The sequence below is a fragment of the Fusarium solani genome (genome assembly GCF_023522795.1).
Source record: "Fusarium solani strain SB1 chromosome Unknown bctg00000008, whole genome shotgun sequence".
Classification (NCBI taxonomy): Eukaryota; Fungi; Ascomycota; class Sordariomycetes; order Hypocreales; family Nectriaceae; genus Fusarium; species Fusarium solani.
Window position 1 is genome coordinate 141,781 of NW_027072148.1, and position 22,339 is coordinate 164,119.

Here is a 22,339-nt window from a genome sequence, read left to right on the forward strand (position 1 = left end):
GAGATTAGATACAGACTAATCATGAGGATGAGACATTTAAGACATTAGTCAGATAGTGATGCAGCTGCAGCTGCCTTGTGACCCGGGCCGCCCGCCATGCTCCAAGAGAACTTGGCATTTTCGCAAGGAAAGTCGGGATAGAAACGCGGCATGTTCCTTAAAATATGAAGCAGAACGAAGAGAAAAGACGAGCATGAAATAGCTCCAGTTTGAGTGTCAAAAGCGAAATAGACTTTATCCCCAAATCTCCGCTAGTGTAGACCTTGGACCCAACTATAGCTATTCTTTTGTCGGCCTTGCAATGTCCAGTGGAGCGCTGTACAACTGTGACATAGCAGCCCAAAGACCTTTGTTTCCTGGCAAGCCCATGGCGAAGATGTGAGCGATGATGAGAAAGCGTACCCAGTAATCAAGCATATCGTCGACTAGGTAGAGATAATGTTTGACCAGTTTGCATTCCAGGATCTCAGGATCCAGTGTGGTAATCACTGCTTGCCTCACAGGATTGAACAGGTTTAGAACCGTTGCTGCAAGGAAAGTTACAGTGGACTATGGAGGCGTCAAAATGGAGGACCGAAACAGCAGAGGGGAGTTTGAATGAAAAGAGAACGTCATTGGAAAAGGGGTTGAGCTTACGTAGAGAACTTGGACATTTCCTTTCGCCCTGTGCCAAATAAAACATGCGTACAAGAACAACAGAAACGATGCGGCCCACCACAACGTCAGGAGAAGCGTTTCCCACTTCTCCAGGCTCTCGATATCTGCCCGAACTTGAAACTCGCCGTCTTCGTCTGTCGAGAAAGACTTTGACCAGATCGAGTAGCTTTGGACATGAGTGGCAATGGCGAGGTAGAGAACAATTGCAGCGGGAAGAAGGAGTGTGTACCGAACAACAAGGGGGAAGCTAGAGGTCTTTCCAGTCACATGCTCTAGAAAGCCACTCCCAAGCTCGAAAAGTGCCAGTATCAGAAAGATATCCGTGACATCGAGGAGGGTCGAGGATAGGGCGTCGAGGCGGTTGCTCATATAAGCCATGCGGTGTGGTTCTGCTTGAGGCATCTCATACGGGCCACGGGGCATGAGTAGCCATCGTATCGCAATCTCGAGCATGAGATGTGCGAATTGAAATGTTAGCGCTCTGGTCTAGTCAGAAATGCTGTTCAAAATGTACGAAGGTGGTTCAACACACAGAAAGGCAACCGGATAGACGATCTTCATGTATGTGAAGGCCAACGGGGCTGGGTTGTCCTCACGGCGAGCAACGGACAAACTTGAAGTCAACAAGGCTAGGAGAGGGAGAATCAGAACCCCCAGAGAGATGGCTGAGATCAGGCTGGAAGACGTGTCGTCTCGAATTCCTTCTTCAGAGTCCATATGAGCTGTTTGCGGGGAACGTTTGAATAAGAGTTACGGTTTTTGGGTATGATAAGCTGAGTTGATAAGAAACAAATCAATTCGACAACATCTGGGCCAGGTTTTCTGCTTTATTGTCCCCGCGGACCCCTCAGTGTTGACATGCAGGCCGTGATGGATGGACTGAATACGAGGTTTCAGGTTTCAGCCATGGCGTTGAAGAAGAGCACATAATACGATGCCAGGCAGCAATGTATCGGCATGTATTCGTGTCTTGTACTACAATCGTTTCTGTGCCACCTTGCGCTTCCTGGCGAGGGCTTCGTTCTTCTCGTTCTAGGGTTTGGGGTTTCCAAAGCGCTGTAGCCACCTACCGTCACTGTCAGATTCAGGCCTGGCTTGTGCTGAATAGCTTCGTTATACTTTTTGACCCAAGATTTGCCAGATACCTCGTAAAGTCCGGTAATTCTTCGTCCTATTTCGTCTTCCGATTATTTACGGAGGCTTGTTGAGCCCTGAACAACGTGCAGTCAGGGGTAATGTCACTGATGGTGCGTCACCAGCACTACCAATCCCAATGGCACGATGCCGCCCTCATCTGCAGCTCTCTCCGCTATTTCACGGTACTTGATTAACCCTAGAATAGCATCTGCCGAGATCTAGATTGAAGGGACCATGCGGCTGAGGCACTGCCACCACTAATTTGATGTTGGCGTTGGAGCTAGCCTATCAACACCTGAGACGGACCAGCTTTGTCACTGCCTAAGCAAACTGGCGTTTCATTTCTCCCCAACCTCATCTTTCTTTCAGTTCTCTCTTTTCCTCCATTGATCCATCATCAACTGGGTATCGTATCCCGACCGCAAATATCGTGATCGCCTCCCCTCTTTGTATCCAGTCTGAAGGCGCCTAACAACCCCATGCGGAGTCTCATCACCAAGCAAGATGAAGGTATCAAGAGAAATCCTTTCAGTAGCTGCGAAGGTGGCTATCTACCCCGCCCGACTGGTCCAGCTCGGCAGCCTGGTCATCACGGGCTACGCAGTTTGCTACCTCGTTTGGATGCATCACTTCCATTACTGTGCCTTCTATGGCTGCGGAGCAAGGGTCCCTGATGGCGTCTCTGTACCGCTCGGTGAGGTTCTTTTGATCACTGCTGTAAGAAAGAATGAATCGGTTTCTCCTTTGCAGGCCCAAACTCCCCCAAGACTTGCAATGCTGGTCGAGACTGATCCGAACTTCACAGTCCGTCCTCGTCACGCTGGAGTGGATGCTCTTCGGAACTATCCTGGCCTTGAAAGCAGATACAGGAAAGCCGGCTATAGTCGATACGTCGGCACAGTTTGCCTGCTCATGTTTCTCGCTGTTCGTCTACTCGATCGGCCTCGTTGCCTTCACATCTATCCCGACAGTCCGAGCAACATGGCCATATTGCTACAACATGTGGGGGAGCAACGTATATGACCCGCCTGAGAAGTACTTCTGCATCGTGACGCAGAATGCCGTAACATGTGGACTGATCGCATGGTGAGTGTTTGTAGCCTTGCTTCAATACCTTTTTAGGGAGTTGGTTTAGAGTTATTAGTGGCTTGCTGATACTAGACAGGATCGCTACCATGCTTGTTGCTTTGCTCAACTTGATTCAGTTCAGGAAAGATCGTGCTGTCGGGGCCATTCGACTTGGTGATGATACGCGGTCGCCCACTGATGCTGACGCCGTGTCGATTCCAGATGTGACCATCGATCATTCGGCGTAGAACCATTGAACGAGTCATCGCTAACTTGGCCGAGTGGTTAAGGCGCTGTGTTTAGGTTCTCATCAGAAACCAAACCCGCAGTGGGAAACCGCGGAGGTTCGAACCCTCCAGTTAGCATTCAGCGATTCATTTCTTTTTTGTTTCTGTTTTTGTCATAGTTGAAATCCGGCCCTTGATGGGATGACTTAGCCATAAGACAGCTCGTCAGGAGGAATTTATTACTGCGGTTGAGGGGTGCTGGTTGGATGTGAAGGGAGCTGCTCAATTAATGCAAGCCTTTCCCATATCCTGCTCCGTATATTAAACAGTCAATTATATCGGTTTCTTCTCTTTTGATGAAATTGCTGGCCATTCCAGTTGCCTGTCTGCCCTTCATGCGCCCCCCTCACCCTGCCCGTAGTTCATCAATACGTACCCTCGCTATCAGTACGTGACGCAAACATCAGGTCATCACAATGCAAGATTTTACCACATATGGCTTACGAATCAAAGCGTAAGCACAAGTCTCTTCATGCCCATGGGGGCGTAAAAAGAATGAGACAACAAGCCTACGCTTTCTAAAGAGTGCTAGCTTGGACCAAGATATGAGAAGATACATACATGATTTCATGAGAGTATATGGATACATGACCTTTCTTTCTCATTTTTAGGTATTGCTACGCTCATAGCTAACCCAAAGGTTAACTAGTCCTTCTAATCGTGAAGAAGTGTGAGTACATCTGCACTTGGACGATACTGTAGACTGTTCCTCGCTCGACAACCCTCCTCTCGATTGGCTTTAAACGCTCACAACCTTGCGCAAACATGACCGCAGACAACTATGGGTGCATTTCAGGTGTGTGTGCCTGGTATGCCGCCTTCGATGCGAGGCGTTTGCCTTCCCATTTATGCTTATGCCAAGTGTCTGTAGAAAGCCACAGTTTCGAATGGCCGTCATCAAATGTTAAGCATATGAGGTGCTCCTTCACTTATAAATAAGGGTTAACATCGCGTCCCAATAATCTCTCTTCTGTTATTTGCGTTATTCTACTATTTGTTCATCACACCGTCTCACCATGTCTTCAGCTAGAGTTTGGCATATTAGTGGCGCCAATACAGGCCTGGGCCTGGAACTCGCCCTGAAAGCCATTGCCGAGGGCGATCGCGTCATTGCCGCCGTGAGATCACCCCACAAAGTACCCGATACACTGAAGCGGGAAGAGGTCAAGGTGCTCCAATTCGACCTCGGCTGGTCGCAAGATCAGATGGACGTCTATGCCAAGGAGGCATTTGAAGCATTTGGCAAGATCGATGTGCTCGTCAACAACGCGGGATATGCCTACATGGGTGCCATTGAAGAGTCCGAGTATGTCATTTGTCCAACAATGTCAACATCTGCTAAGGGAACATTAGGGACTCAGCCGTCAAGGCACAGTTTGACACCAACGTATTTGCCATGCTGAGAATCATTCGTGCCTCGCTTCCCCACTTCAGAAAGCAGAGAAGCGGCCTGATCATGAACCTTTCTTCTGTCGGTGGTATGCGCGGCTATGCTTCCAATGGAATATACTGTGCAACCAAGTTTGCCGTTGAGGGACTCACCGAGGCTCTGGCTATGGAGTTGGCTCCATTTGGCATTGACTGCGTTATCGTCCAGCCCGGTTACTTTAGAACGGCCTTTCTTTCGAACCCCTCATCAGGGGCCAACCTTGCGCCAGCTCTCGAGGCCTACAAAGGCACTCCAGCTGATGAGGCTCGTCAAGCGTTTGAAAAGTACAATGGAAGGCAACCAGGGGACCCAAAGAAGGGAGCGGCCCGTATGTGGGAGTATGGCGCTGGGGCTGGCATGTTTGCGAACAAGAAGAAGCTACTGCGGTTGCCGCTTGGGAGTGATTCAGGAGCTATCATGAAGGAACTGAGTGGAATACTTGCCGAAACAGCTTCTACCTATGAAGATGTATGGAAGAGTACCGACTTTCCAGTTTAAGGCTAAGGGTTCTCTAGTTAATCCACATTTTCCTTCTGCTAATTTCAACCGGACTGAAATCTGCCCTTGACCTGTCCTTCCTCCCCGAGACAGTGGCTTGAGGCGACATTATCTTTTTGAATGCCATATTTCAAGGAGGGGAAGGACTTTATTTCACCATCTAAGTATATGATCTAATGTGTTCTTTATAGTTCAATCCCGGCCCTCGATGGGATAACTGAGCCAGAAGACCGTAAGTATATGGGCAACCTAGGATGCTCAGGTCGGCGCGCTTCCCCGCAATCTGGCAATAGGCCCACGAGTCCAAGTACTCAAGTTGCGTAATGCGAAACAATCATACGCTTAGCCCTACGAGGTGACTAGAACCAAAATATTCTCCCAAAAAGAGCTCCCTCAGCTATAGGTTATCTCCTCGGAGATATCGTCCTGGTAACCCCCGCCTTGGTGAGCATTTCAACAATCTGGCCATGATGATATGACGATGCGGTCATCTGTGCCCGTTGCCAGGAGTACGCGGATAAGGAGTTGACTTTGTCGATGAACAACTGGACAACCTCGAGGCTTCCACCCTGAGCAACAGCAAAAAGGGCTGGCTCAAGGCACTGCATGGTACCCTTGCACGCGACGCAAGCATCAAGGAACTGCCCCGTAATGCCGATATCGCCAGTTAGAGCCGCTATGTTGAACGCGGAACTGTCTTGCTTGCAAACGTCGGCCATTACCTGCGACAGCAACTTCTGTACAAATTTGGCTTGCCCCGATATGGCGCTGACGAAAAGTGCCTCTCTCCGCACCAGATTCTTTTCCTGTGGGTTTTGTCAAAAACCTAGTAACACTCGAAACGCATTTTCTTGGCCGTGATACGATATATTCCAAACCAGTTCGCTTGTTCCTGTGGTCACATGCTTGGAAAGATGAATCTCGTTCATTCCAATAAGCTTAGATATTTGCGGGCGAAGCATCTTCTTGTTGTCCCGTGCCGGATCGTTGTGGGATGAGATGAGCAGAGTGAGAGGGGCATGTGCCACACTGCAAGCCCACTCCATCATGGCCAGGTACTCCAGCTCTTGATCCGAGTTGGAAGCCCAGGGAGGCCTAACCAGCGCGTGTCCATTGGTAAGGATTTGATCGAAAAGAGTCCAAGTTTTGGATTTCAACACAAAGAATGCCTTGGCATGGGAGAAGACGTTGGACGATGCGTGTATGAGGAAAGGGTGGCTGATTTGGAACTTTGTAAAGGCAGAATCTTGATCATCCCGTGTAAAAGACGTCAGGGTCTCGTTGACGTCCATTCTTGATGAGAAGGCCCTCAATGAAGCCGACTTGGCTCTTGAACGACCGCGTTGCTTGAGGGGATCACAGGGCAGTTTTCAATGGTCCCCGACTGCTCTTCGGGCAAGATCCATGGGCTTAACGGCAGGCCCTGGACGTGTCCACCTGGCCAGCGTGGTCTGGAAGTCGCTGAAGAAGAGGTATGTCGATAAAATCTCTCCAATAGTGGTCGGCTTTCATCAAGATCCACACTGAACCTGTTTAACTTGCCACCAATGCCACCAATGCCACCAATGAAGAATGCCGTATGGAAGCACGTGAAAAGAGACCGCTTTAGTCTCCTTATCAACGTCGACCACCTGAAACCAGGGACTCAGCCGGTGTATGCCATTGACCCCCCGCTCGGGCATCGAGTATAATTTGCGAATCTCAATCATGGCTGATTCCTGGAGCTCATCGAGAGTCATCGGCCGTGCTGCAGCTGTTATCCAGGGGAGAAGCTTGAGAACAAACTCTTCTCTCCCCGACGAAACTATGCGATTCAAAGCCCGGTTGAAGATATCGGTCAGGTGTTTGGGTAAGTTTTCGCTGGATATTGCGTTTCGGATTTCCTCGTCGTTGGCCTTGGAGCAAATCTCCCTCAACTGAAACGCAGCCCACAAACGCCTGTACAGTCAGTAATCAAACTTGGCTGACGGTTTGCTCACTTACATTCCGTCGGCATGCTTGATGAGCGCTTCTTTAACTTCATCTACCAGGCTAGGGTCTGAGACACAGAGGTCCTCGTCATCGAAGAGGATGTCCATAGTCGATATGGCGTAGGATGAGATGTCCGAGTGTCCAGACGAACACCCCATTGAAACATGCTCGTGTGAGGTGAAGTTTCACAAGATTTCATCGGAGACTGTTTCCCGGCTTGCCATAAACAACCTCACTCCTAGGCTATAATAGATATATGATTAGGGATTATATTAAGCTAAGCTATATAAGTAAACTTAAGTACTTTACAGAGTAGCCTACTCGCATTTAATTACCTAAACTATTACTAAAAATTAAGCCTTGCAAGGGATACTTAAAAACCAGACCTTGAGTAAAGGACAGATAAAAGACAAGAGTATGAACTTTAACAGGCACCCTATCAGACAGTCTTCAGATAATAGTAAGAAACCTCATCGGTCTCTTGCAATGACCGACGTCAGATCGGAGTGAGAAAATCATAACGTGTGCGCTTCCGGCTTCAAGCTCGGAGCGGGAGCGGGAGAACAACCTGGAGATGGAAGACTGCCATCAGGGGAGACGGCGCCTGTCTTGTCCATCCTGTGCTGGGGTAGCTCGCTGACGACATACGTGCTGCGGTCCTGCTGTGTGGGGAGCTCAGACGGCGGCGGCAGCGTTGCCGGAGGCGGGCTTCCACTCCAGGGTCCCATGGACTCCGGCGGGCTGACGATGCTTGGCGCCCCTGCCGTGCTGCTGACGACGCTGTACGAAGCCTGAGTCATTTCGGATCGTCGCCGCTCCTCCCGACGGCGGACGACACTCCTGCCGATGCAGAACCACACGAGCAGAATGAGTGCTAGCCCCACGACGCTGCCAATAACGATGCCGACGATGGCGCCGGGAGAGAGTCCTTTGGATCCGGAAGGGACCGGCGTGGGGGGGCTGGTCGGGGGGGTGAGATCGCGGGTCGGAGAACGTTGCGAAATCGATGGTCTCCTCCCCAGTAGGTCCTGGAGGGGCTTGTTGCCCGAGTCAAATCCGTCCTTGGGTCCCTTGAGAGTTGCGTGGCCTTCCTTATTTCCACCAACGACGCTATAGACGTCGACAGGGACAACGTTGCTGGTGACGTTGGGATCGTACAGTGCCCAGTACGTCCCATTATTACCCTCGTTATGGAGCGTTCCAGTCCAAAAATTGTGCTGCGCCCAGATGTTATACGCGAGGTCGCAGTTATCACTGTCCGGGTAGGTGCCGCCGATGACCAGCATCTGCGACATCGACTTGACCATGTTACAGGAAGCACTGTAGTGGCCATAACTTGGGGGCAGAGTGGCATTTCCATGGTGGTTAGGATAGGCCTTCACCCAGATGAACGAGGGGATGGTCAAGATGTACACATCGTTGAATGAGGTGGTGTTTACAACTGGGGGTGGTACGCTCAGGCCTCCCCAGAGGTAGCTTTTGTATTCAGTATTGCGCTTTATGCCACTGGGGATAATATCAGCACTTACATATTAAAACTTGATTTGTCGGGTGCCCAGGCCACGTCAACACAGAATTGGCGTCTATTTTGTGGTATCTCTCCGGTTGCTGTCTGTGTCGACCATGAGTTGCCCGTCGCATCATAGACAAAGATCTCGTCAAATGGCTGGGGAGCTGTGGTACCATTTCCATGTGTACTGACAATGCCCCCCATGTATACAAGCAGTCCCTGTGGATCGCCGGCTGGAATCCATACCATTGTGCCTTCGGCTCGCGGATTGTCGTCCGGGCCAGATCCCTGGTTGAAGTCGCCGCTATCGTAGGCGTATGAATAGAAATCCGAACTCATTTTTCGTGATTGAGTCCACCCATTCATGGAGGCATTGCTTATCCATCCTCCATAGTAGTAACCCATACCAGTCTCCGATACACCGACTCCAGCACCATAGGAAGCAATGTCTGGCGGGGTGCCAAGATTGGGCGCTCCAAAGTCTTCCCACTGGTCGTTGAGAATATCGTAGCTTAAAAGGTGGTAGACCTGTTTCGCATAACCGATATTCCAGTCGCCGCCATAGAGATAGAATCGCTTATTAACATCATCACCCCATAGAACCCCACCATTTACTGTTGGAATGCTTCAAGGCCAAAGTCAGTATATCCTTCCAACTGATGGATCTTGAGTATGAGCTCCATAAAAGGTGCCCGTGAAGTAAACATGGTTTCTGTAACGCAGCAATTCAAAGTCCGAGAGTTGGCTTGCCTTTCGTTCTTATTTAAGCTGATGTTCAAATCGGGCCAACCTTCATAAAGCTTGTTCAGGTCGTGATATCCCAGCCAAGTATCTTTGTTGTTAGGTCAGCCCAAATCTAGTCACTCCATTTGATGTTCGGCGAAACAGATCCCATATCTATCGAGTTTGACGTACTGGAATAATTGATGTGGTCCTGTTGAAAGTCCTTGAAATTCACCCAGCCACCATCGATATACAGCTTGTTGTCGATGACCGTCGTCTGGTGTGAGAATCTCCGACAGAAATCATCCCTGGGGTTTTGGGCAGCGTTTTCGGCAGTAAACAATAGCAGCGCCAACAGCGCTTGCTTTCGGCATGACAGAGGACGAATCGTGGTCAATATTGACCCGACCGAATACTCTGCTAAAGATGCCATCACTCGTCTCAGTGAAGCTATCAGGGGAAAGAAATGACCCAAGGAGTTAATACGAGGAGCAATATGGCACCGACCACCTCCTTAGGGGGGTCCAAGTTTTGAAGCTGTCCCCATGGCTTGGTCCGACAGGCGGCGGGGATTGGATTACTCTCCACCTTGCACATGATAGCGCCACTGGATGATAATCACGTCAACAATATCGTGCCGGCGAACTCGAGAAAAGCCTCAAAAGCCAAGTATTCACTGTTGGCTGATGTATGCTCAGGTCTAGGTGCACTATGGATGCAACTGTGGCGTTCAGTGCCCACCATTAAAGTCCTTCAGTTACAATTGTTTCTAAGGCGGTTCCTAGTTACCGTCCTGTACCGGGGAAAAGGGTCCACAAATACTCCGAACCTAAAAAGCACCTTGCACATTTCAAGGGGATGAGCAAACATCCCCGATTTTCAGGAACCCCGATTGTAGGTTTAGGATGCCGGAAGCCGACATAACCGGTGATGCGCCCAGGTTGAGCAAACTCGACGCGGTAGCGATTCATGCCTCAGCGTGGGCGACCTCATATCTTACCACCGGGGACGCCCCTCCGCCCTCAATCTACGAATGGGTGCCCATCCGTCAAACTTCACCACCTCACAGTTCTGTTGCCAGATAGCTACTAAGATTCGTCGGCTGGTCGCCTTGCCGGATTCAATGGGCATTGTTCCTCAATCTGCACCGGAAGCACAATCCACGAAGACGAGAGAAGAGCGCTATACAGAGACACAGGAGGTACGGATATTTTCCTCCGCAACGTCCAGATCGGTATCCTCACACCTCCAGGGCCTACAGGTTAAATATACTGTCCTCGAGATTTCGGCACGCAGCACCTGTCGCTGTTCCGGATAAAACGGCGAAGCTGGAGTCCTGAAGGTGCGGATGTGTGGTCCCGCTACATCGGTAGGACAGGAACGAACTTCAATCATTGGTTCCATGGCTAGAAAGTTCCGAAGCCTGATTCTAAAGGTGTGGGGACTACCTTTTACTCACCATGACTGGGAATGGTGAGCGCCTGAGGTGAACGAACTAGTAATGTAACTGTGGATGTACGCTAAATAAGCCCTCGGAAGTTCCCGTTCTTCATTGCTACAGTATATCTCTCAACCATCTGACGTTGATCACGACAAGAGATCGGTAGTGTTTCTCCCTGGAACCCGAAATGCGCTAATGGGGATACGGGGAGAGACCGGGAGAGACCGGGTGAGGCCCTCTATCGTATTAAGGAAATTCTTGGTAGCTTAGACGTGCGTCATGTCACTAACTGCCCATCTTCTCACTCACCCAATTCATCAGATCCGCTCTGTTGTTAATCCCCTTGTCTCTCAGCTCTTGCAAAGGCTGGCCAATTTGGATGAGATTGTTAAGACAGGTCTGGGCGACATTGACCTCCCTATACGTGAAACCCTCGGGTAGCACGGCCTTTTTCGCGTGTGTGATGATGGTTGCCTCGTCCAGGCCGACTCCGTTCCGGTTCGGAGTCGGCTGCCTGAGCGTCGCCGCAACAGAGTCGTGTGCACCCTCTCTGCGGAGCGTTGCAATCTTGGTAGTGAGAACTTTGAGTCGATCCGAGCGGTCCTCCGAGACATACTCGTTGTTGGGCCGCTGACGATACTCGGTCAGCTGCTTATCCAGCATGTCAACCCAGTAAATGCAGCGGTTTCTGTCTTGATCGTTCGCATCAAAGTAACCCTTGTACTTCGTATTTCTGAAGATTGTGTCGTCTACGTTTTCCAACTTTGGGTAAGCCTCGTCCATGTCATCCACAGGTGATATCAAATCCAGATACTTCAAGCTGTTTACACCAAAGCCAGCCAAACGATTCTGAAATTCGCCGTGTGTCAGGCGATCGCCGGGCCCTCAGCCTTGGCTGCTCATTGGTTTCCAGCTCGCTTGTGAGCCTCCCTCCATACGCCTCCCCCACCCTTGTTTATCGAGTCCCTCAACATCACTATAAGCCGAAGAAAGAAAGTGGTCAGAAGGAGGTGGACCTATTGGTGAGCAGTGAGACGCACCATATAAAATCGTAAACCTCCCATAGCTATATTCTCCCGCAGCAATGGTAATAGGCAGAGACCTTGGCCGCTTCACCCGGCTTGACAAGGCAAAGGATCCATGCCATGTCGAGGCCAAGCAGCCAAAGACGGATGATTAGTAAGGGATGACTTGGTCAGTGTAAAGGAGGTAAATGGAAAAGAGAGTGACCGGAAGAATGGGACATGATTCCCAGCTTGTGCAAGCGTCAGTTGCTTAATGTGAGGCGTTGCAACCAAGAGCGTACCAGTAGCTGGCCCCGACAAAAACAAAGGCCCCCCATAGAGCCGAACTGACAATCCAGCTCGCATGACCAAATCTGGGCCGAGGTCGAAAGAGTTTTCCGAGGCGCTTTTCTTTGGGCCAGGCTGAAGTGGGATCGAAGGATGGGATGCCAGCAGCCAAGGTCCAGCCGTGTGATTCCCAAATGAAACAAACATGACAGCATGATATCCAAGCAAAAGCTATCAGCCTCACGCAGAGTGGCATTTCTTGTCCACTTGAGTGTGGTATGAAATGAGATGGACACTGTAGCTCGCAAGCGAGGCTTGGCGGGCAAGATACGGATGGTATGATCCCGAGACGGGAAAACGGTCCAACAGGTCACTGTTACCCAAATTCTGTTCAGATGAGCTATGAAACCCTGAGCTGCGGTCTCTAGATGGGCATCAGGCAAAGAAGTTGCCTTGTGTTAGCATATTCATGTCCACTTGTCTTTAGAGGGTTCATGGGCCGGGAAGGCATGCAGGGGCAGTAAAGTACCACTGCATTTGACTTTAAGACTATTATGAATAGTCACGCCTCTCTTGTGTTTGATTAGTGCCGCGGTTAGACGGCAACCTTAACCCCCAAACTGGTGGTGTCACGGCCTGAAGTCATGGGATGCACGTGACAAAGGATGACCCCCAACCCACCACCAATCACCGCAGGATCACGATAGATCACGCCCATTAGGGACTTGGCCGCCATCCAGATTCAAGACTCAACAGCCGCATCCACAACTCTCGCAATCACCAATCGAGCACCGCGCCCCCCGTTCCGTATTTCTAAAGCAATCAAGATCCGTCTTGCAGCTCGACCAAGCTCCAGTCCCATACTCAAAGGCCTCCCAGCACCACTCGCCCTTTTTAACTTTACCACAATTCATCCAGCAGTATCCAGTCTCCTGATCGCATCCCCACTTTTGTTTCTTGCCCGGGGGAATGCATCGTCGCTCTTGCAAGGTGTTGTCCCTCTGCTTGAGGCTGGTCAGGGTGGCTGGGTGTTCCTTGCATGTACGGAGGTTGGTGCGGTTGACGGTATCTGGGATTTCCACGTTGGTCCAGTCCATGACGCCGAGCTCTCCGCACTCGGCTTGTGCGCTTGATGTGGGTAGGGAAATGGCGCATATCGCGTGGTATGCAAGGAGATAGAAGGTAGAGAGCTTCATTGCAGAGAAGTGTGCACTGGGGCTCGTATAAGCACTGGACAAAACAGGCAGAGTAGAAGATTCAGGGAGGATCGTGCTTGTGTTGGCTTTGAAAGAAGAGCTAAGTCTACGCGAACATTTCAGGCATTTATACTTCGTGACTGAAGTGATGGATCAATCCCTCGAGGCTGTTCACCACCCATCATGCAACGATGAAATCACCCTATCCACAGTGTTGGTTGGTATCTACTTGGCACGAGCCAAAAATAATTGGACATTCCTTCCACCGTTGAACCCACCCAATAGCGGCATGACAGCAATCTTTCAAAGGATTTATATGTACGCTGAGGTCATAGCATCTGAAAGCATTTATGCAAACCTTCATCTACTCACATAAGAGGTTGTGCTAGTGACCTTGTCCCTGTCATTCAACACAGCCTCTGATCCTCTGAACAACCAACACCGAAAAAGCAGTCGAATAAACTCGTGACCAACACTGCCAGTTAATAACTCATCGTTTCATCACATTACTCCGAAGAATGATCCCATCTCGACACTACCTGCTAGATCAAACCGACGTCGAGCTTGAACCGCAACAGCCATTCCGGATTGTCTGCGGCTGTTTGGTTCCACGGGTCATCACTAAAGCAGATGTTAGAGAGGAAGAGGTTAAGAATATCAGCCTAGCTTACTCATCGTAAAGAATACATCGTGCCTGGTGCTGTAACTCCTCGTCTGTGGGGACATGTTGAAATGGATTGTTGGGGGAAGTAGTCGACTTGACGAACCGGCCAAGTTCTCGTGCGAGGCGGTTGTAGGAGTTTGTGTCGTTGGAGAGGAAGAGGGCTGGATGATTCCTCTCGTCACTTTGCATTGCCGGTGCTTCAGGTGCGAAGGAAAACTTGGGACTTTGCCCGTTGGGATAGGTAGGTTGATCTAGCAAGTCTCTGCTAACGTTGCTGCCGGTAACGTCCGACGGAAGCCAGAGCTCGGCGGGGTGAATCTGCTGTCGGCAAGAAAGATTCGGAGACCAAGGGAGCGACATTTCTATCTGTTCAACGAGGTCGCCTTGCGCGTGGGCAGGTCGGGATCCCCCAATTCCATCCTCGTGTAGGTCTTGCATGTGTGCTGCACCTAAGTTTTCGCCAACAGTTCCGGAGTCACCTTCGATAGCATTGGAATCCATCTTCAATTCATCGATGAGATGCTCACTAGTAGCTATGTTCGTGGTGTACCTGTCCCGCGTGCTGAAGGTTCGTTGACGAAAGCTACAGAGCCAATCGGTCGAAGACCTGGCCTGCCTCAGTAACCAGTTGGCAAAAACATTGCACGGGGTGGTCGAAGCTCTTTCGGCATCAAGTATGATACGACAGGCCTCGCTTTGCAGGTCCTCGTCGGTTGCGTCTAAGCCAGTAGTAGATATACACCCCTGGAGCAACTGCTCCATGGGGCAGTGCTGAAACAAGTGGTCTTTCCCATTGATCTTGAGAGTTGCTAACCGGTTCTCAGATGGCGAGCGGAGTGGCCCATATCGGGCTTGCTGTGCGATAGTTTCGGAGGACATTATGAGATCCCGTAGCCATGACTGAGGAGGTGTGGCCCCTTCGTCTGACGAGACTTCGCTTGCAAAGATGACGCGGCAAGCCTCCAGCTGGGATTGGACATCTGTAGGTTGGCAGCCGTTTTTGTCTTGGTAGTTGATTATAAAGTAGGAAACCTCGAGTTTGATGAGCTCGTAAGCACTCGGAGGAGATTCGATAGGAGGAGCAGTAGCCGAGAATGGGAATGGCGAGTTACGCTCCTCACTGATTAGGTCTTGAGACCATCTGTTAGCCGCGATAGACAGAAGGAAAAGTGAGCCACTGACAAGGGGGCATCGAGTTTTGCACCAGCCTTAGAACCGCATCTTCAAGTCCCCAATCACCCTTCCAGCCAGCCATCGTCTCTCCCATTCGAAAATGCTCAGCTAGGTGGTCTTGGCGGGTATGCCAACTGTCCATCACAATGCCACAGAGCCCACATCGTGACTTGATACTGCTGCACTCCGACTTCCAGTGAGACATGCACCAGCCAAGATATTCAGCATCATGTACCAGCCGTAGATGTTGGACGAGATGATCCTTTCTATAAAAAGTTCGTTCGCCCAGAGTCTTTGTCTCGCAGATGGAGTAGTTGTGATGACGGATATGATCATCATCTGGGTCAGTTTCGCCGCAGAAGACGCAGCAGATCTGATTGCTTTCAGGTTCTAGAACTCGGCATCCGTCTGGAGTGCAGACCCATCGCTCAAGAGAGAGATGGTATGTTTTCTCATGGCGCTGCCAATCGTATCGCCTTGCAAATGTCTCAGTGCAGAATGTGCATTGAAACGTCTTGAGGGGCGCTGGTAGACGGTTTCTCCCAAGGTAACCTTTCTTGCGACGACGCCGACCTCGCGAGGTCACTCGCAGAGATGAGCCAGATGAGCCAGAGATGTGGGATGAAGCAGAGGTGGATGAGTCGTTTGTCGAGGCACCAGCGCTGCTTGCCGAGGACTGTCCAGGAATCTTGTTCAAGTAGAGCACATCATGCTGACCAGGTCTTGATTCCAAGGAAAGAGCCCGAGCAATAGCGGTAAGTGAAGCCGCCTCATCTTCTGGGGGCGAATCTACCCAGCGCTGCATCGGATTCATCTGAGCACTGCTCCCATCAGACACGCACGGTGTGGAAGCTCTCGGAATGTCGATGGGCACTGATCGAGGCCCACTGCTTTGTGGCCTAGCCGACTTCGCGGCCTGGATCTTGTGTCTCCGCCGGGCATTCGCAAGCCAATTCTCAATCTGCGTCTGGTTTAATCCCGTCCTCTGTTGCAACTGCATCTTTTCTTCTTCACTGGGATACGGCGCTTGGATATGTGAACCAAACCAATCCCGAAGGATCTTAACGGTTTGGATAGTGAATCTCGCGCCAATCTTGGGAGGCAAACTGCGGTTGTTAGGGTCGAGAGGGGGGCTCAGCCCCAGGGAGCCTGCTGGATCAGGCCATAATGTGGTCCAGGATGACTGGGACGGCGCGGCGTGCTCATCACCGGTGCCGTGCTGGCTTTCATTGGTTTCTTCCATCTGTAGGCCAATGAGATAGCTCACTCTATCTTGGAACAGAGATAGCAATGAAGAGTTCGGGATGGGGCTGTGTGGTCTGGGAGGAAACCACTCGAATCGTGGTGAGCTTAGCAAGCGGATTAAGGAAAAACCCAAGACGCTAGCACAACGAAAGGTATTAGTTTATCCTTCCCTAAAGGTAAGTAATAAGATACAAGAAGAACAATAGGTAAATGAAGAAATAAGATCTGAAGTATTACTACAACCTATAATATTATGCAGCAGCCAGACCTACTTTCTTAACACATGATATTGGGTCTTATCAACGAAGATAATTGACATCAGATGTGTCAAAGGCGCACAACTACAAGTGGGTCCACCCCGCCTTGAGAACATGCACCATTGATAGGCGTGGAGGGTTACGTCAAGGGCGCACAGCTACAAGTAACTTCATTGTCTTGAGAAGAGCAAGCACGTGATAAATAAGGAGCCAGTGCCATCAAGCTCATCAAATTTGACGGTGCATATTCTACTCTCGTAGTGTTGACGAGAAGTGAACTGTTCTCATTGACCACAATACCCCTTCTGTCACCAGGTTCACAACATGTCATCAGACTCGCCGTCAATCCGCTACGCCGGTGTCCAAGGTACTCTTATCAACACTAAAGATGGTCCTTGAAGTGCTGAAATTGCCTTGTAGATGTCCCGCTCATCCTGCGTTTCATCAAAGAGGCCGCAGAGGAGCAAGCTCCCGGCGCCACAGTCGCCGCCACAGAAGACCGCCTTGCCCAAACCTTGCACTTTGAGCCACCCTCGGCAGACAGTCCTGTATCTCCAACACGATTCGCCTGGGCGCTACTCATCTCTTCGCCAGAGGGTGAAGCTGCCGGGCTTTTGGTCTACCTGCATAACTATTCCACGTGGACAGCAGCTCCGGGGGTTTGCTTAGAAGAGCTATATGTTGTGCCCAAGTATCGGCGGCACGGGTATGGGCGTATGCTGATTGAAGCCATGGCATCTGCTGCTCGGGAGGCTGGATGTGTCAAGATGGATTGGGTTTGTCTTCAAGACAACCAGCGAGCTCTGAACTTCTATCGGAAGCTCGGGGCCAAGAATATGCAAGATTGGGCAGTGTTGAAGGCTGATAAAGAGGGCATTGAGGAGTTGGCCGATGGGAAATAAACCAGATGTGTCCTCGGTTAAATAAGGAACTTGGAAGTGGTACATTTAGATAGTTGGAACTTATACACTAACTGAATCCGAATCACAAAGCTTCTTGGAATGACAGGGAAATTGACGTATGTTGGGGAAGAAACGGCACTTTGACAACCTGAGACGAGACACTGAACTCCCCAACACTCTTGGCACAGCCATCAGGCCCATAACGGCTAGGATGGATGGAGACCCCCGCTGAAAGAAGTCGACAATAGGAGCCAAGCATGGCGGAATATGCGTGTTTTCGTAAGAGCCCACATTTTGTTAAACAACGCCTTGTGGACCTCGGTACCGTCCAAAGCACTGACCCGACGGGACCGTATTGCGCTAGTTTGCGCCCTGTCATGTCATGCTATAGACCCTACTTGTAGCTTACAATGAAGCACAGGGCGTGGTCTGCAAGCTGCCCTAGTCACACAGAGCATACCCTGAATGACATGTCCCAAACCCTCGACCTAGAAGTTCTTGCAAGATCAACAAGGTTTTGTCTGTTGTGCGTATCCAACATGTCTCGGGATGTGAGTTCACTTCCTATCACAAAAGCCGCCCCTGACCTTCCCAGCTTGTCACTGCCACCAGCCACACCGAAGGCGTCGATATGCGAGCACCTTCAAACAACGATGCTGGCTCCATTAGACCGAATGTAGATGACTCCGAACTGGAGCAGTTTCTCATGGACCTCGAAAACGGTGTTGTCGGCTGGGAAAGCGATCAAGACCCCCAGTACCCTCCAAATTTCACTCCCACTCGCAAGTGGTTCATTACCGGCCTCCTCTCTACCCAGGCCTTCATGACTCCCTTCGCTTCGTCCATCATAGCCCCCGCCATCAGTTATATCGCAAAAGACTTTGGAATACCTGATATTACGAAGAGCGCCATGCCTGTGAGCATCTTCCTCCTTGGGTATGCCGTCGGGCCTTTGTTTCTATCTCCTCTTTCCGAAATTTATGGCCGCAGGATCATCATGATGGTCTCGACCCTCGCATTTTGCCTTTTCCTCGTCGGCTGCGCACTATCTCCTTCTATCGAACTACTCATATTCTTCCGCTTCATGTGTGGAGTAGGAGGGTCAGCCTCGCAGACAGTGGGAGGAGCCGTTATTGCCGATTTGTTCCCTGTTGCCGAGCGCGGTAACGCCATGACTGTCTGGATTCTGGGCCCGATTCTTGGGCCTTCGCTGGCGCCGCTCACAGGAGGTTTCATTGCCGAGACGATAGGTTGGCGTTGGGCCAACTGGATAACTCTTATTCCCACCTCGGTGCTTCTTGTGGTCATGGTGTTTGTTTATCCTGAAACTCGCCACGAGGTGCTTATCCAACACAAGACTGCGAAATTAGCCAAGACCCTTGACCGACCAGACCTGTGTAGCTGTTACGCAGAGGCAGGAGAAAAGGCTGCTAAAAGAAGCAGTATCATCTTGTCTGGCCTCATCCGACCGCTCAAGCTACTCTTCAGCTCGGCAATCATCATGGCGATGTCCCTCTATGTGTCATTTGTCTACGGATGCCTCTATCTTCTGTTTAATACAATCCCCATGGTCTTTGGCGGCAGCTATGATTGGTCAGCCGGCATCTCTGGCGTCGTCTACCTGGCTCTCCTTTTCGGATACCTCGTCGGCCTATGGGCATTTTCTCTCCTTTCCGACAAAACAGTACGGCATATGACCGAAGCAAATGGAGGCATCTATGAAGCCGAAATGCGGCTTCCTTTTTGTATCTACTTTGCGGCACTTCTCCCTATCTCGTTCTTCTGGTACGGCTGGAGTAGTGATCAGGCTGTGCACTGGGCAGTGCCAATCCTGGGGCTTGCTCTCTTTGGCATAGGTTTCGAGGGCATTTGGCTGCCTACCCAAATCTATATCGTCGATGCATATTCCCGATATGCCGCCAGTGCCCTTGCTGCCTCCTCGGTGATGAGGAGCATAGTTGCCGCATTCCTCCCTTTGGCCGGGCCCGCAATGTATGAGCGGTTAGGGGTTGGTTGGGGGAACTCGGTTCTCGGGTTTCTTTCTTTGGCCATGGTTCCTATCCCGGCCTTGATATACAAATTTGGAGGCAGGATAAGAAAGAAGGAGAGTTTCAGACTTTGAGGTAGTCGCTGCGTTGCTTGGAGTCGTAAATAAGAAGAGCATTCCGGATGGGTAAATCACAACCTTCCGGAACAACAATTAGGATCTCAATTCAATATAACGCGTGCCAAGCTTAAGAACTTCGCAATCATGCATCTGGTTCCCTTTTCCCTTGCATTGCTGAGGTACTTGGGCCAGATTTATCGCCCGGCCACTCATTCTCGACAGAGATGCTCAGCAGGATCTTGTTGTCAGTGCCGTTCCTTGCCTTCACAACTACAACAAAGTCTCTCATAAGTTCGAATTCCTGCGGCCCTAGTAGCAAATCCGGTGATGATGGTTTTTGTGAGGCTACAGGATTCCGGGTAAGCGCACCTTTCCCAAACAACACTGCGAGCTCAAAACCATCGTCACCGTGGGTATGCCAGAATTCAAGATGGAAAGGCGGCAGTGAGTCTCTGCAACACATGGTCCTGAACCCAGGTGAGAAATATACACCCTCGCCTCCGGGCCCGATGGCCTCTGTCCAAGGATTTAGTGTCATTCCAAGAGAGCCTTGGGGGGTTTCATTATTGCGCCAGTATATTTGTGAATCACAATCTCCGCCAGGCAGTAAAACAGGAGTCGTGAGCCACAGTCCATACTCGGCTGGGAGGTGTCGTAGATGGAGTGTTGTCGGTTCTTCAATAATTAGAGTGTCGTTTATGAGTGAGCGAACGTAAAAGGTTCTTTCCTTGAGGTCTGAATGGCTTCTAGAGTCAAGTCCTCGGGGAAGTAGAAATCGTGAAGGGCCATGATATCGGGAAAAGCTGCGGCCACTTCGTTGCAAGGCGATGCCTATTGTTCTATCCTCCTCCGAACAGTCCACCAGTAAGACCACCCAGAGATAGGGCCTCACATATATGCTATGAGTAAAGATCTCCTGATAGACGGAAGTCAACCAGGGGGGTTGTTGCTGATGTTGTTCTGACCCTGGCGGTGACGCGGTGAACGATCCGTCATGTGGTATCGATAGAGCTTTGAGTTTGATAAATGGACCGACTACTTGCTGGGGGAACTCGCCTATTCCAGAATCATGGTCGATTTCGATTTCCCGGGGCTTGTGCCGAATCGTATGGCATCCCTCAAAATCCCCTAGTGACGTAGCCAGGATGCTCGAGTAGATCCGCAAACCTTTTTTGATGTCATGGTTCCACGCAAAGATGCTCTGGTCGCTGGAAGATTGAAGAATCTCCATCTGAAGGCTTTAGAAGGCCTTGTCCCCTTCGCCATAGAGTAACGGCATGTTGACATTAAAAAGCCCCATTAGACTATAGGCTCGGTCTTCGACCCTGGTCGTCTCCCTCGTCGCTGCCCATGATAACTTTTGGGCAGCGCAACACCTATCCAGCCACTCTGGAAACTGAAATAAGAACTCGTCGATATTCGTAATCTCAGAAATCTCTTCGGCAAGACTGCGCTTGGTCCCAAACTCCCTCCATTCGGCTGACAGGAATACCACCTCAGCTGGTGCGATGAGTTCCTGGAGGGTCCATCCCCGTGTGAACCATTTGCTCTTTTGAAGCTCAGTGCTCCCAGGTTGACGGACGGCCTCGTAGCTGCAGTCATTCAAGTAGGCGAAACACGTGTCTGCGTGCTGGTACCAGCGGTACATGGAGTTGATGGCCTCGGAAAGCTCAGTACTTGACGACTTGTCGATACAGCACGTATCGATCCAGACGTAACGGAATCCTTCCTTCTGAGCGATGCGACAGAAGTTTTCCACCTTTTGCCAGCCCTTTTTCAAGGGCGCCGTTCCCTGCGTGATATCCTGGAATAGGACCTCATCGTCCTCCCATCGGTGCGAGAGGATAGCATAGGACACGCGAGTTTCGTCAGTAAACTCCTCCAGCGTTCCAGACTCAATGTCAAGTAGCCGCATAATTGTGCCTGAAGGAGTTCGCCCTCAAATAAGGAGTAGCTGTTGGTGACACTAGAACTGGGGGATTTCGAGAGATGATTCTGGGTTGAACCACGACGCATGCGTGGGGCTTATAGCCTGATATTGACCCGACGACTGCTGCAAGTAAGCGCCCGGAACATCATTGGGTCCGACTCATGCGGCCCAGGCTTCACGGCCACGCAAGAAGCATATTGAGTTGGGTTAGTTTCAGATATTTCTACATGAGGATATATAGGTCGTGTATGAAGACTTAGCAACGAGACCGTAAGTTAATAGATATAAAGTTCATATGAGTTGACGCCGCTTCCTTCAGGCAAACCAGTTCTGTGTGGTAGCACCGCGGAACTTAGCTTCAAAGGCAAAAAATGAGATACCCACAACTAAATATTCAATGAAGAGATAGGAGCCTAAAGTTGCAAATATGGCCGAGCACATGGCCAAGTCTTCTTGCAAGATGGGTGGAGAATGAGAGTCTACATGTGTTCTCTCCTTTGCTATCTTCAGCCATAAAAAGCCGCCCCCGCTATCTAATGGCACGCTTTGCTTCTTGCTACCCAGCTTTGACAGCACTACGTGGGTCAAAAACAGCCGAGACACTGGAATAAGAAGGGAGGGAGATGATTTCCTCGAAAGTATTATAATCTACGTGTCTAAGATACTAAAAATAAAAGAAGTTATATCCTCAAAGAGGCCAGGCTTGAGATATATCTTATTTAATATTTATGTGTTCTTAATACATATTATCAGGTACCTTTAGGGCGGGATAAGTTAAAGCCTTTATCCTGGTGCCTCGTGTTTTCCTGAACCGGGGTGAGCGCTCGCCAGTCCTGTGGGTGGTGCAGGACA

General features: G+C 50.4%; 9 protein-coding genes across 9 annotated transcripts; 4 read left to right on the top strand and 5 right to left on the bottom strand.

The window, feature by feature from the left end:
• Window positions 1-279: 279 nt before the first annotated feature.
• On the bottom strand, window positions 280-1,374 carry MRS44_012055 (uncharacterized protein; the record flags this gene model as incomplete). Its single annotated transcript, XM_065618663.1, has 3 exons — window positions 280-549; window positions 637-1,138; window positions 1,190-1,374. 3 exons carry the CDS (start codon window positions 1,372-1,374, stop codon window positions 280-282), a joined length of 957 nt encoding a protein of 318 aa, XP_065474735.1.
• A 924-nt stretch (window positions 1,375-2,298) lies between these two features.
• Window positions 2,299-3,110, top strand: MRS44_012056 (uncharacterized protein; the record flags this gene model as incomplete). Its single annotated transcript, XM_046278542.1, has 3 exons — window positions 2,299-2,511; window positions 2,600-2,880; window positions 2,960-3,110. 3 exons carry the CDS (start codon window positions 2,299-2,301, stop codon window positions 3,108-3,110), a joined length of 645 nt encoding a protein of 214 aa, XP_046133497.1.
• Window positions 3,111-4,165: 1,055 nt separating this feature from the next.
• On the top strand, window positions 4,166-5,076 carry MRS44_012057 (uncharacterized protein; the record flags this gene model as incomplete). The annotated part of the gene is made up of 2 exons (XM_046281175.2): window positions 4,166-4,455; window positions 4,503-5,076. 2 exons carry the CDS (start codon window positions 4,166-4,168, stop codon window positions 5,074-5,076), a joined length of 864 nt encoding a protein of 287 aa, XP_046133496.2.
• A 404-nt stretch (window positions 5,077-5,480) lies between these two features.
• Window positions 5,481-7,154, bottom strand: MRS44_012058 (uncharacterized protein; the record flags this gene model as incomplete). Its single annotated transcript, XM_046281174.2, has 4 exons — window positions 5,481-5,882; window positions 5,955-6,422; window positions 6,744-7,014; window positions 7,060-7,154. The coding sequence occupies 4 exons, from the start codon at window positions 7,152-7,154 to the stop codon at window positions 5,481-5,483; spliced, it is 1,236 nt and encodes a 411-aa protein (XP_046133495.2).
• A 408-nt stretch (window positions 7,155-7,562) lies between these two features.
• On the bottom strand, window positions 7,563-9,264 carry MRS44_012059 (uncharacterized protein; the record flags this gene model as incomplete). Its single annotated transcript, XM_065618664.1, has 3 exons — window positions 7,563-8,523; window positions 8,577-9,068; window positions 9,173-9,264. 3 exons carry the CDS (start codon window positions 9,262-9,264, stop codon window positions 7,563-7,565), a joined length of 1,545 nt encoding a protein of 514 aa, XP_065474736.1.
• Window positions 9,265-11,006: 1,742 nt separating this feature from the next.
• MRS44_012060 (uncharacterized protein) lies at window positions 11,007-16,289 on the bottom strand (the record flags this gene model as incomplete). The annotated part of the gene is made up of 5 exons (XM_065618665.1): window positions 11,007-11,541; window positions 12,878-13,295; window positions 13,763-13,830; window positions 13,881-15,003; window positions 15,056-16,289. The coding sequence occupies 5 exons, from the start codon at window positions 16,287-16,289 to the stop codon at window positions 11,007-11,009; spliced, it is 3,378 nt and encodes a 1,125-aa protein (XP_065474737.1).
• Window positions 16,290-16,872: 583 nt separating this feature from the next.
• Window positions 16,873-17,450, top strand: MRS44_012061 (uncharacterized protein; the record flags this gene model as incomplete). Its single annotated transcript, XM_046270914.2, has 2 exons — window positions 16,873-16,915; window positions 16,969-17,450. The coding sequence occupies 2 exons, from the start codon at window positions 16,873-16,875 to the stop codon at window positions 17,448-17,450; spliced, it is 525 nt and encodes a 174-aa protein (XP_046133490.2).
• Window positions 17,451-17,989: 539 nt separating this feature from the next.
• Window positions 17,990-19,572, top strand: MRS44_012062 (uncharacterized protein; the record flags this gene model as incomplete). Its single annotated transcript, XM_065618666.1, has 2 exons — window positions 17,990-18,001; window positions 18,046-19,572. The coding sequence occupies 2 exons, from the start codon at window positions 17,990-17,992 to the stop codon at window positions 19,570-19,572; spliced, it is 1,539 nt and encodes a 512-aa protein (XP_065474738.1).
• Window positions 19,573-20,797: 1,225 nt separating this feature from the next.
• On the bottom strand, window positions 20,798-21,472 carry MRS44_012063 (uncharacterized protein; the record flags this gene model as incomplete). The annotated part of the gene is made up of 1 exon (XM_046279482.2): window positions 20,798-21,472. The coding sequence occupies one exon, from the start codon at window positions 21,470-21,472 to the stop codon at window positions 20,798-20,800; it is 675 nt and encodes a 224-aa protein (XP_046133488.2).
• Window positions 21,473-22,339: the final 867 nt, after the last annotated feature.